At 40.9% G+C, this 13293-nt stretch overlaps 3 protein-coding genes across 9 annotated transcripts in view; all 3 read right to left on the reverse strand.

Annotated features, from left to right (window-relative positions):
• Positions 1 to 13252, reverse strand: part of LOC113452271 (uncharacterized) — a 49562-nt gene extending 36310 nt beyond the window's left edge. Inside the window, exons 1-3 of one of the 4 annotated variants that reach the window (XR_015742455.1) lie at positions 12715 to 13242; positions 10382 to 12220; positions 8790 to 9520 (exon numbers count right to left, since the gene is read on the reverse strand). Coding sequence is in view for 3 of the 4 variants with exons in the window: in XM_087928248.1 (XP_087784374.1) it covers positions 10281 to 11783 (1503 nt within the window). In the remaining variant the exon portion in view is untranslated. Of the gene's footprint in view, positions 1 to 6943; positions 12221 to 12714 lie in introns of those variants that run through there. The other 3 variants (XM_087928249.1, XM_087928250.1, XM_087928248.1) reach the window with 3 other exon arrangements.
• LOC113452270 (uncharacterized) overlaps positions 1 to 13293 on the reverse strand; it is a 116312-nt gene that overhangs the window by 92667 nt on the left and 10352 nt on the right. For 2 of the 4 annotated variants that reach the window (XM_087928383.1, XM_087928380.1), the window contains exons 1-2: positions 2780 to 2849; positions 252 to 1935 (exon numbers count right to left, since the gene is read on the reverse strand). In XM_087928383.1, coding sequence (XP_087784509.1) covers positions 252 to 1365 — 1114 coding nt within the window. In that variant the 5' untranslated portion in view covers positions 1366 to 1935; positions 2780 to 2849. Of the gene's footprint in view, positions 1 to 251; positions 1936 to 2290; positions 2850 to 13293 lie in introns of those variants that run through there. The other 2 variants (XM_087928382.1, XM_087928381.1) reach the window with 2 other exon arrangements.
• LOC113454376 (uncharacterized) overlaps positions 1 to 13293 on the reverse strand; it is a 163304-nt gene that overhangs the window by 46530 nt on the left and 103481 nt on the right. The window lies entirely within an intron of this gene.

A 13293-nucleotide genomic window follows, 5' to 3' on the forward strand; every position in this document is an offset into this window, starting at 1 on the left:
AATCAACCAATAGAAAAGCTTGTCTTAAAAAGTTGTGTATGAAAACTGTCTGCGATCTGGGCGTTTGAATGATTACTCCCCTATGTGTAACCTTACATGCTTTATAAGGCTGCACTTATAACTGAAATCTTTCCCACCAGGGACATTCATAAAATTTCTCTCCTGTGAGAGTCCTCTGATCTGGTGTATCACCAGCTTGGAATTCTGCTGGAAACTTTTTCCACAATCCGGACACTCATATGGTTTCTCACCTGTGTGAATCCTCCGGTGCATCAACAGGTTTGAATTCTGACTGAACCTTTTCCCACAATCTGGACACTCATATGGTTTCTCTCCTGTGTGAGTCCTCTGGTGTATCACAAGGTTAGAATTATGCAGGAAACATTTCCCGCAATCCAGGCATTGATACGGTTTTTCCCCAGTGTGAATTCTGTGGTGTATCATCAGGTTGAAATTCTGACTGAAACTTTTCCCACAGTCTGGACATTGAAATGGTTTTATTCCTGTGTGAGTTCTCTGGTGTATCACAAGGGTAGAACTCTGCTTGAAACCTTTTCCACAATCACTACATTTGTACGGTTTCTCTCCTGTGTGTGTCCTGTGGTGTTCTACCAGCTGGGAATTCTGCCTGAAACGTTTCCCACAATCCAGGCACTCATAGGGTTTTTCTCCTGTGTGCGTCCTCTGGTGTTTCACTAGGTCGGAACTCTGACTGAAACTTTTCCCACAATCCAGGCACTCATAGGGCTTTTCTCCTGTGTGAATTCTCTGGTGTTCCACCAGGCCGGAATTCCGAATGAAACTTTTCCCACAAACAGGACATTTATACGGTTTCTCTCCTGTGTGAATCCTCTGGTGTTTCACTAGGTAGGAACTCTGACTGAAACATTTCTCACAATCTAGGCACTGATATGGTTTTTCTCCTGTGTGAGTCCTCTGGTGTATCACCAGGCGTGAATTACGAATGAAACTTTTCCCACAAACAGGACATTTATATGGTCTCTCTCCCGTGTGTGTCATCTGGTGTTCCACCAGGTTGGAATTTTGACTGAAACTTTTTCCACAAACAGGACATTCAAAGAGTTTCTCTCCTGTGTGAATCCTCTGGTGTCTCACCAGGCAGGAACTCTGACTGAAACTTTTTCCACAATCTAGGCACTGATATGGTTTTTCTCCTGTGTGAGTTCTCTGGTGTCTCACAAGCTTAGAACTCTGCTTGAAACCTTTTCCACAATCACTACATTTATACAGTTTCTCTCCTGTGTGCGTCATCTGGTGTTCTAACAGCTGGGAATTCTGCCTGAAAGTTTCCCCACAAACAGGACATTCAAAGGCAGGGCTTCTCTCCTGTGCAGGCTCTTCCATGAATCGTAAGGAAGCTTTTCCGAGAAAAGCTTTTGCTGCACTTCAAACATTTGTATGGTTTTTCACTGGATGGATCCTGTTGTGCATGATCAGATGTGATCTGCAATCTGTATTTTCCCACATTAGGCACTCTGCGGGGGTTTTCCAACACTGATATGCTAGGATTCTCAGGGTCAGCAAAAAATATTTATGATCTCTTGCCTGGTGATTATTTAGTTCAAGCCATTCTTTCCTTCCTCAAAGGCTTTAATTAATGTCTGCTAATTTTGGCTATACGTGGAAACGTTTTCTTCATACTGACTTCAAATTGTTTCTCACTTTTTCTTTATTTAAATATTATCCTCCTTGATTTCTCATTTAATATTTTTCTTCCGTTCCGTGTGCTCTATTTTTTCCAGCTCAAAACTTTGTTCTTGTTATTCTTTCCCTGGTCTTTCATAGGCTGAAGAAGAATAGTTTTTAAGCTTTCCAGAGGAATTGGAAAATCTTTTTTAGAAATGGCTTATTGTGCACTATAATGTGCTCCTCATTCTCTGTTGTCCAGAGAGCTCTTCTTGGTATATTCTCTCTCTGTAAGAGTAATATAAATGGGTTAGTTTCATTATTGTTGAAAAATGGCTGCAGAATATGTGAAAGAATAAAACAAAAACTCTCCACCCCATCCCATGTATTAGCATGAAAAAACAAACATTAAAATTCTATTTGAACCTCTAATTATGATTGATTTGGCATACAGAAGATTGCCAATATCCAATTTCAAATATCGACTCAATCATAAAATTGAGTCAATCAGAATAAAGTTGAAAAGGCCTTTGCAGATCTTCTAGTCCAGCTCCCTCCTCAAGCAGAGGTGTGCTATTACACTTAAATTTTTGGCTTGGGCAAATACACTCATGTATGCATGCATGACTTCAGAAACACACACCTATGAATGCATGCAGACAATCAACGCGTATCTCGCTGTGCAAAATGTCCCAAAGTGCATTCGCACCAATTCTTTTGATCTTAGTTCAGAATGGGGAGGGGAAGAGAAGCTAATAGAGGAAACGGTGCCCGACTCCTAGTCGAGACACAAAGCATCCTCCGCTTTGCCCATGAAGCTCCTCGCTTGCCGGGAAAACCCCAGGTCAGCCACGTCACAAGGAATCAAGAGGGACGTGAAGGCGGGTGTTTAAAATGGGTGTTTAAGAAATATGAAATAAATGGTCTTTTTTTAAAATCTCCCAGCAGAAAATCTCAGGCAGGAGTTTTAAGTCCTGCAGCCCCGGAGGAATAAAATTCGGGGAGGGGAAGAATATGCAGCAGCAGCCAACACATTTCAGCCCCGTTGCTTCCTCTCCTGCTTCCCCACCGTGGAGGAACCCAAACGGCCGGACTCGCTCCCGGCTTCTCCTCCGACCTGCCCTCCACTCACCTCCCAGGAGCCGCTTCGACCCTCCAAGCAGCACAACAGGAACCGCCAACGCCATCAGCCTCCCGTGGGTGAGCCGGAAGAGGAAGTTACCTTGCCCATCGCCTACTCGGATCTCTTACGTACACTCTAGCAATCTACTACTCTATCTTTTCAATCCGTTCTATCTCAGCCTTTCCCCCTTCCCTAGAATAGCTCAGTCACCGCTGTACCGAGTGTTGTTTCTCTGTAGCGCCATCTAGAGACATAAGACGGAAGAAGAGATTAAAGTCTCTTAGGCTAAAACATAAGAAGAGTGGTTACAAGAATTCAGCATAGCTAGTCTAGTGAAGACAAGAACCAGGTGTGACATGACAGCAATCTTCCAATATTTGAGAGGCTGTCATTGTAGTAGCAATTGAGATCCTGTAGGTGATGCTAGCGCTCACCGCAGCATCCTAGACCTATAGGGGCCTCTTGGCTGCTCCCATGATCTCATTCCCTATAACTTGTTGAAGGTGGAAAGTCCTAGACTTTTCGGACTTATAGGTGACCTCATTTTACTAACACCACCACTATTCCGAAGGATTGGTTAGGAGGCTGTACCAATGTGGTTGGAAGGCTTCACCAATGTGGTATCTATTCTCCAATCCAGATGCTGTATCTATGTTGCCTTTGTCTTCTTGTAAAAACCCTATAAATGTAATAAACACTGCCCAGGCAGTCAGACATCTTGGCACCCTGCAGAATGACTGATCTTTGAAATCCATCATTTTGGCGCCTGACCAGGGACATCAATTCTGCGGGGCGGAGCCACAACCTTCCAGGGTGGGCAACAGCCAACATGCTTACCATCGTCTGGAATAGATCCCTAAGGTGCGCACCTTCATCCTACGGGACCCCGGGTCCTACAGGACCCATCAATGGTAACTATGGGTTGCAATCTAACTCAGCATCAGCAGAAGCATGTTCAGGAAATTGGATTCCTGTTACATAAATCAGGTGTAAAAGTACACTGAGGCTGTAGAAAAAAGCTGGTGGGAGATAGGGAAATGGTATCCTGAGCGCAATAGAATAGAATAGAATAGAATAGAAATAGAATAGAATAGAATAGAATAGAATAGAATAGAATAGAATAGAATACTGTAGAAGGTTCAGGATACCCAAGGCTCCAGTCTAAATATTACATCGATGGTATCAATGCTGTCATGCAGTGAAAACATCTGGCTCTGATGTCTCAGCAAAATAATAATTGACTATAAGCCCCCCTCCTGAGTATGATCAGGTAAAAATTGTCACTCCAAAATCTTCTTTAATTGGACTTTCAGCTCCTTCTGAGCAGGCTAAATTTTCTGATTCTCCAAGGCCATTGTACACCCCCATAAGGCAAATATTAAAGGAACAATTAGAAAAAAGGGGGAGGTTCAAGCTAGAAACCGAGGACAGAGACACATAAATTTGTTTGCTTAAAATATTTATGTTTAATCCTTTTTAATTATTTAATGCTTAAGAGGGTAGAACAATGGATGTTACTAGAATGCAGGCAACTGGTCTCTTCTGATGCACTGGGTGGCAGAACTGAATTATTCCCCATTGAGCCCCATTGAGTTCAATGGTCCACAGTTAGCTCTGCTGTTCAGAAGCATGGAACAAGACACAGATCCGTGTTTTAAATAGAGCCCCTTCACAAAGTACGCTGGGGTTGATCAAAGAAAATATGGTTAACTTATGCTGCTATATGCTGCTACGTGTTAGAAAGAACTAAGAGAAGAAGAAAGTGTTTATTATTCTTTTCATGATGAGATTGATGAGATTATTAAAATTTCTTAGATGTGTATGTATAATAATGTATAATAATAGCAGAATAGAACTTAGCTGTGTATGTATAATAATGTAAAATAAGGGTATGCAGAATTGAATAGGATTGAAGAAAATATCCTTTACCCGTGTACAGCCCTAATTGGAACTGCTGAAGTTCAAAATAAATTAATTGTAATATGTTTGGCAACTAGAGAATTAAATTGGCTTTTTGGATTGGATTTAGAGCTGTGGGAAGCAGATAGGCAGTGGGTTCGGGCCCACAATCGCCTTTGCGATTGAAACCACTCCTTGAATTCTCCCAGTGCTCTTAGAACAAACTATAGGTTGTCCAAAAAAAAAGAAAATGTAAAGATATAAAGGGACAAAACCTCCCCAGGTCTGGAGGAGTTGTGTGTGAGAATGTCTCTGTATGTAATAATTTCTAGCCCTGGAGGGTGAGATACTCTACCATGGAGCTTATTGGCTCTCAGAAAAGAATTGTAGGTATGCAAGTAGTTTGATTACAGTACAAATGTCTGAGTATGTTGATGGTAAAAAAGTTGGTATAAATGTTTGTGTGTTGACCCCATCCCAGATTAAAAGGAGAGTGAGAAATAGCCAGAGGTGGGATTCTACCAGTTCGCACCTATTCGCCAAAACCAGTTGTTAATATTCTAAGCAGTTCGGAGAACTGGTTGTTAGAAGAAATTACTGGCCTAATCCTGTAAGGAAGGCAGGAAGGAAACATTCTGGTGTTGCTTATAGAAACTGCATCTCCGTTAACCCTTATTACATTCTTGGTAGGACTAGACTTCCTGTCTCAGGAACTTCTCTGGAGGTTTTTCCCCCTCCTTTGTTGGTACTTTACTTTTGTTGGAGTGACCATTCAAAGTTACAATGGCACTGAAAAAAGTGACATGACCATTTTTCACACTTACGACTGTGGCAACATTCCCACAGTCATGAGGCCAGGTGAGGAGATGCATGAGTGATGTTGAGTTGGCCACACTCAGCCAATAACATGATCACCAAGCCATGTCCACCCAGTCACATGATCACCAAGCCACCCTCACCAACTAAGCCACGCCCACAGAACTAGTTGTTAAAAATTTGAATCCCACCCCTGGAAATAGCATGTGCAAGGAAATGAGAAAAGTCTGGACGAAATGTATGCGATTTACTGAAATGAGAGGATTGTATGTGTGTGATTTATTGGTGAAAAGAATGTTGAGTGGAAAAGATGGGTGTGATTTCTCTGTAGTATTTAAACCCCGCCCCCTTTCACTGGTTATTAACTTGCTAGGCTGAGATTGGCAAATTGCCTGGAATGTACAAGTAGCTCAGTTCCCAGGTGGGCAATTTGCCCAAATCTTTGAAGATGGCTCAATTCCCAGTTTCACCAAGGGACTCAAAATTCAAACTAGCTGCACTTTGTACATGCTCTTCATCCATATTTGGATTAAAGCAGAGAATTGACACTAAAATTTGACTCCAATCTGGAGGGTTTACAAGAAGAATGTGAAGAATGCACGGCTGTTGCCAGCACAACAGGTAAAATCATGAAAGGTATACAGTTGACTTTGCAAATAACTTTTTCTTCTAATTTTTGATAAGTACAATAAAGTGTAAATGGTAGAGTTATGTAAATCTAATTTTTAATTTTACTTTCAGAATAACTTATTTCTTCAATGTCCTTTACCTGACTGTGTAAGCTGTATTGTTTGCCTGAAGAACTTTGGCTTGCTTGCTTAATGACTTCTTCCTGTCCTGTCCAGGATCGTCATGATGATACCTGCAAAGTATCCTGCTTTTAACTTTCAAAACTTTTTCTCCACAGCCTTTTGATTTCATCTCTGACTCTCATTATGTGTGTTAACTTACTTTTAATCTTCCAGGTGCTTATATTACGCCAGGATTGTCTCTAATCTTATGACCTTATTTTAAATTTTGCAAGACCTCTACTACAAGACCAAAGATATTTCTTAAATACATAGTCACTTGCCCTTTTCTGGGCCTCTTTCTTAAGGCTATAGCTTTGCTGGGTTTTTTTTCCCCACTGTTTTTTCCATCAGAGACCTGGCATAAACTTGCCATATTCCAGTTAATCAAGCCAAGCAGATTGTTTCATCATCAACTTTGGCAAATGGATGTTACCTATGAGCAAGCCCTCTTTTTTTACAACATATTTGGCTTTTTTTGCAATTTTGTTCAACCTGGAATATAGCCATAATGGAACGTGCTCATTGGTCATTTAAGGCCTGCCTCCACAAATAAATAAAAAAGCAGGAAAGGGTCTCTAAAGAAGTTTAAAAAGTATTATTTACCTTAATTCAATTGAATGCAATTTAATGTTTCCATTTACCTTAAATGAATTGAATGTACCTTAAATGAATTGAAAGTTTTTATTCAAGTTAACTATTTGGGGGCGAGGGGGCAGGGCTGTTGTTGGGTTTGCTCCTACAGGACTTTTGTGGATTCCAGCTTGTTGTGCCTGCCCAGCCAAGGATGTTGTGGCACCAATCCCAGGATCCAGTCCCAGGAATTTGACTTTACAGTTGGCACAGTGTCCAATCCGGGCTCATTTGTTTATGCTTGATTGTTTACAGCTGTCCTTTGGCATCGATGGCTGTCATTTCACTCAAACACTCACTTGAGCAACGAATGAAGTAAAACTTATGGGTGCAATTGGCTAAGATCACACAGAATAATGTCTTTTGATTATCTGAAACTTATGATATGGAACATTTGCTTTCTACATGTTTCCTGTCTGCACTCCTTCAGCAGTAATTCAAAACTTCAGGATTTGCTGCCTATTATGCAATTGCTTTACACGCCTCAATGGTAGCAGTCCCTGTAAATATAACTTGTGGAAAAGTAGTTAATTGTACATTTTCAAGAAAAAAAACCTCACTGTCATCGCATTAGCTTACCTACTCTGAACTGCACAGCTTTTGAAGAGACTTCCTTTAACTTTGCTCATCTTTGGCTACAGCAAGGATGGTTTTTTACATGTGGTCAAGAAACTTTTAATTATATTCCCGCTAATATTAGTGAAGTGCAATTCTGCCTCAGCTGGCCGATTCCTGTTTTGCTTTCTAAATAACAAATTCATCATTCAAATCATTCTCGACTTGGGGTTACACTAGATACACCTGTGACTCTGAAACAACCTTACTTAATAAAGTAGAATAAGTAGTGTTAGCTTTGTCTATAGTGGGAGTGCCAGCAATTGCTGCTCGCACTCACCTTAACATTAACTCTGTGGCATGTAATTTAGCAGAAACAATAATGTAATTTAGCAAAAATAATTAATGTTACTTCTTCAGGTATCTCAACAACCACAAGATGCAAACGTTGAGGAAAGCTATTCTACAAAATCTATATTGTTTTAATTTGTTTGATGGGTCACGAACCATCCAGCACCAGCTTAATATTTTACACAATTTGGCCTTGGATTTGAAAATTGATAAATTAGGATCTTGGTAGGAAAGCTTTTGGGCTTGATTGCCCACAGGCTTAATGGGACAATTTTTACACTATGTAGTCATTATTTGTGCTTTAATTAGTGGGTGCTGCTTTGTTCAATGTCTCCCTTCTCTTTGCAACATACATCTCACAGCTTTTCACCCTAAACCTTCTCCTACATTGCCTCAGGGTCAGGTATATGCCCTTTATAAACAACTGCAAGTGTGCTCTTCTACTGATTATTATGGATCCCTTACTAAACTCTTCTGACTATCCTTGGTCTAACAAAATAAGAGTGAAATGTAGTAGCAATTGAGATCCTGTAGTGGCACACTGCAGTGTCCTAGATCTATAGGGGCCTCTTGGCTGCTGGCATGATCTCATTCCCTATATCTTGATGAAGGTGGAAAGTCCTAGACTTTCCAGACTTATAGGTGACCTCATTTTACTAACACCACCGCTATTCCTAAGGACTGGTTGGGAGGTTGTATCAATGTGGTATCTATTGTCCAATCCAGATGCTGTATCTATGTTGCCTTTGTCTTCTTGTAAAAACCCTATAAATGTAATAAAAACTGCCCAGGCAGTCAGACATCTTGGCACCTTGCACAATGACTGATCTTTGAAATTCATCATGTCATAAAACGAAGGGTGGGGGGACAATTTTCCAAAGACCCGAAGGCCAGAGAAGAAATTATGGATGCACACTGAACAAGGAAAGATTCAAACTAGAAATAAGGAGAATTTTAAGACAGTCAGAACAATCAACCTGCCTTAAAAAGCTGTGTGACCTTTGTATGAAAACTGTCTGCAATCTGGGTGTTTGATTCCCCTACGTGTAACCTTATATGATTTATAAGGCTAGACCTATAACTGAAATTGTTCTCAAAATAGGGACATTCATAAGGTTTTACTCCTGTGTAAGTCCTCCAGTGTCTCATCAAATGGGAATTCCGATTGAAACTTTTCCCACATTCAAGGCATTCATATGGTTCTACTCCCGTGTGAGTCCTCTGATGTATCACATGCTTAGAATTCTGCAGGAAAGTTCTCCCACAATCCAGACACGGATGTAGTTTTTCTCCAGTGTGAGTTTTCTGGTATATCATCAGGTTGAAATTGTGATGTCTTGCCTGGTGGTTGTTTGGTTCAAACCATTCTTTCCTCCCTCAAGGGTTTTAACTAATGCCTGCCAATTTTGGCTGTACATGGAACCTTTTTTTCCTACTGACTTCAACTTGTTCCTCACTATTTCTTTATTTAAATATTATCCTCCTTGATTTCTCATTTAATTTTTTTGTCTGTTCCGGGTGCTCCATTTTTCCCAGCGCAAAACTTTGTACTTGTTAATCTTTCTCTTGTCTCTCATCTGCTGAGGAAGAAGAGTTTTTAAACGTTCCAGAGGAAGTGGAAAATATTTTGTATAATAGCTTATTTTGCACTTTAATGCTGCTTTTCATTCTCTGTTGTGCGGTGTGCTCTTCTTGGCATCTTCCCTATCTGTAAGATTAATATAAATGGATTAGTTTCGTTGTTTAAATTGGCTGCAGGACATGTGAAAACAGCAAAACAAATCCCAAATATTAGCATGAAAAAACAAGCATTAAATTCTATTTTATCTAATATTAATTTTGATTTTGATTTGGCATACACAAGCCTATCAAAATCCAACTCCAAATATTGATGCCATCATAATATTCTCTTTTTCAATCAATCAGAATAGAGTTGAAAGGGACCTTGGACGTCTTCTAGTCCAGCTCAGATGAGATCAGAGAAAGGAAAGAAAAAGGAAGAAGAAAAAGAAAGGAAGCTCAGATGAGAGTATATAAAGGAAAGAAAAAGGAAAAAGAAAGGAAGCCGAGATCAAAGTCTTATAGGCTAAAACATAAGAATGGTTACAAGAATTCAGCATGGCTAGTCTAGTGAAGATAAGAACCAGGTGTGACATGATAGCAGTCTTCCAATATTTGACAGGCTGTCATAAAAGAAAGGGGGGTGGGGTGGAACAATTGTCCAAAGACCCGAAGGCCACAGAATAAACTATAGGTGCAGACTATTCAAAGAAAGATTCCAACTAGAAATAAGGAGAATTTTAAGACAGTCAGCAAAATCAACCAATGGAAAAGCTTGTCTTAAAAAGTTGTGTGAACGTTGTATGAAAACTGTCTGCAATCTGGGCGTTTGAATGATTACTCCATGTGTAACCTTACATGCTTTATAAGGCTACACTTATAACTGAAATCTTTCCCACTGGGGACATTCATAAAATTTCTCTCCTGTGAGAGTTCTCTTGGTGTATCACCAGCTTGGAATTCTGCTGGAAACTTTTCCCACAATCCGGACACTCATATGGTTTCTCACCTGTGTGAGTCCTCCGGTGCATCAATAGGTTCGAATTTTGACTGAACCTTTTCCCACAATCTGGACACTCATATGGTTTCTCTCCCGTATGAGTCCTCTGGTGTATCACAAGCTTAGAATTCTGCAGGAAACTTTTCCCACAATCCAGACACTGATAAGGTTTTTCCCCAGTGTGAATTCTCTGGTGTATCATCAGGTTAGAATTCTGACTGAAACTTTTCCCACAGTCTGGACATTGAAATGGTTTTATTCCTGTGTGAATTCTCTGGTGTATCACAAGAGTAGAACTCTGCTTGAAACCCTTTCCACAATCACTACATTTGTATGGTTTCTCTCCTGTGTGTGTCCTGTGGTGTATCACCAGGTTGGATATCAGACTGAAACATTTCTCACAAACAGGACATTTATACGGTTTCTCTCCTGTGTGTGTTGTCTGGTGTTCCACCAGGTGGGAATTTTGACTGAAACTTTTCCCACAAACAGGACATTCAAAAAGTTTCTCCCCAGTGTGAGTCCTCTGGTGTTTCACTACGCAGGAACTCTGACTGAACCTTTTCCCACAATCTGGACACTCATATGGTTTCTCTCCAGTGTGAGTCCTCTGGTGTATCAAAAGCTTAGAATTCTGCTGGAAACTTTTCCCACAATCCAGGCATTGATACGGTTTTTCTCCAGTGTGAGTTCTCTGGTGTATCATCAAGTTTGAATTCTGACTGAAACTTTTCCCACAATCTGGACATTGAAATGGTTTTACTCCTGTGTGAGTTCTCTGATGAATTACAAGCTTAGAACTCTGCTTGAAACCTTTTCCACAATCACTACATTTGTATGGTTTCTCTCCTGTGTGTGTCCTGTGGTGTTCCACCAGCTGGGAATTCTGCCTGAAACGTTTCCCACAATCCAGGCACTCATACGGTTTTTCTCCTGTGTGTGTCCTCTGGTGTTTCACGAGGTAGGAACTCTGACTGAAACCTTTTCCACAATCCAGGCATTGATACGGTTTTTCTCCTGTGTGAATTCTCTGGTGTATCACCAGGTTGGAATTCAGACTGAAACTTTTCCCACAAACAGGACATTTATACGGTTTCTCTCCTGTGTGTGTTGTCTGGTGTTCTACCAGGTGGGAATTTTGACTGAAGCTTTTTCCACAAACAGGACACTCAAAGAGTTTCTCACCAGTGTGAGTCCTCTTATGTTTCACCAGATTGGAATGAGTGCTCAATCTTTTGCCACATTGGGAGCAATGGTAGGGTTTCTCTCCAGTATGTGTTCTTGCATGAATCACAAGGAAGCTTTTCCGAGAAATGGTTTTGCCACACTCCAAACATTTGTATGGTTTTTCAGTGGATGGATCCTGTTGTGTATGATCAGATGTGATCTGCAATCTGTGTTTTTCCCACATTAGGCACTCTGCGGGGTTTTTCCAACACTGTTATGTTTGGATCCTTGAGGCAGAGAAAAATATTTCTGATCTCTTGCCTGGTGGTTATTTAATTCAAGCCACTCTTTCCTTCCTCAAAAGTTTTTATTGATGCCTGCCAATTTTGGCTATACATGGAACCTTTTTCTTCGCATTGACTTCAAGTTGCTCCTCACTTTTTCTTTATTTAAATATTATCCTCCTTTATTTCTCATTTAATGTTTTTCTTCAGTTCGGTGTGCTCTATTTTTTCCATCTCAAAACTTTGTACTTGTTACTCTTTCCCTTGTCTCTCATCTGCTGAGTTTTAAAACTTTCCAGTGGAACTGGAAAATATTTTGTATAATGGCTTATTTTGCACTATAATGCTGCTCCTCCTTCTCTGTTGTCCAGTGGGCTCTTCTTGGCATCCTCTCTCTCTGTAAGATTAATATAAATGGGTTAGTTTCATTATTGTTTAAACTGGCTGCAGGACATGTGAAAGTAGTGGAGGGAACCCCCCCTCACCCTGTCACATATATTAGCATGAAAAAAGAAACACAAAAATTCTATTTTTAACCTCTAATATTAATTATGATTGATTTGGCATATAGAGGCCTAAGAAGACCCAAGTTCAAATATTGATGCCATCATAATATTCTCTTATTCAATGAGTCAGAATAGAGTTGAAAGGGACCTGGGACGCCTTCTAGTCCAGCTCCCTCCTCAAGCCGTTGTATGGCGTATGCATCACTCCTTCTTGGTTAGGAACGTTCCCCCTGAAGACAGGCTGCAGCGGCAGTCTTTAATGGCTGCCTCGAAGACAGGAAGCTATCCAGGAACTAAGTGTGTGCAGGAGTTGTGAGTGGTGAATGATGTGTGGACCAGGCGAATATTCAGAATTTTAAAAGGTAACCCTGGAAAATTGACTCACCTCCGAAGAGCCGCTTCGACCCTCTAAACAGCACAAGAAGCTCAGCCGACGCCATTACCCTCCCCTGAGTCAGCCGGAAGAGGAAGTTACTCTGCTCTTCGCTTCCTCCCCTTTACAACCTCTCTAGCAACGCACTACTCTATCGTTTCAACTCGCCGCCAAGCCTCTCTGCCCTCCTTAGAATAACTCTGTCGCCCTTGCCTGAAACACCATACCTGAAACAAGGGTTCTTTCTCTGTAGCACGCCATCTAGCGACATGAGGCGGAAGAACATGCTTCTTTCTACACTAAGGTGTTCTCATGGATTCCGTGCTTCCTTAAGTGCCATCAAGTCAGAGGTGGAATTCAGCAGGTTCTGACCAGTAGTGAGAATTTTGAGTAGTTCAAAGAACTGACAAATACCACTTCTGACTGGAGAGTTTACAGTATCCTTCCCCGGCTATGCCCACCAAGCCACGCCCACAGAACAGGTAGTAAAAAAATTTGAATCCCACCACTGTGATCAAGGCCTATTTGACTCCCATCGAGTTCATCAGTAGCTTTTGCCCCGGAGGATACATCCCCAAACCTTTTCTTTCT

This window comes from Pseudonaja textilis, chromosome 2, assembly GCF_049901715.1.
Source record: "Pseudonaja textilis isolate UNSWEBS1 chromosome 2, rPseTex1.2, whole genome shotgun sequence".
In the NCBI taxonomy this organism is placed as follows: domain Eukaryota; kingdom Metazoa; phylum Chordata; class Lepidosauria; order Squamata; family Elapidae; genus Pseudonaja; species Pseudonaja textilis.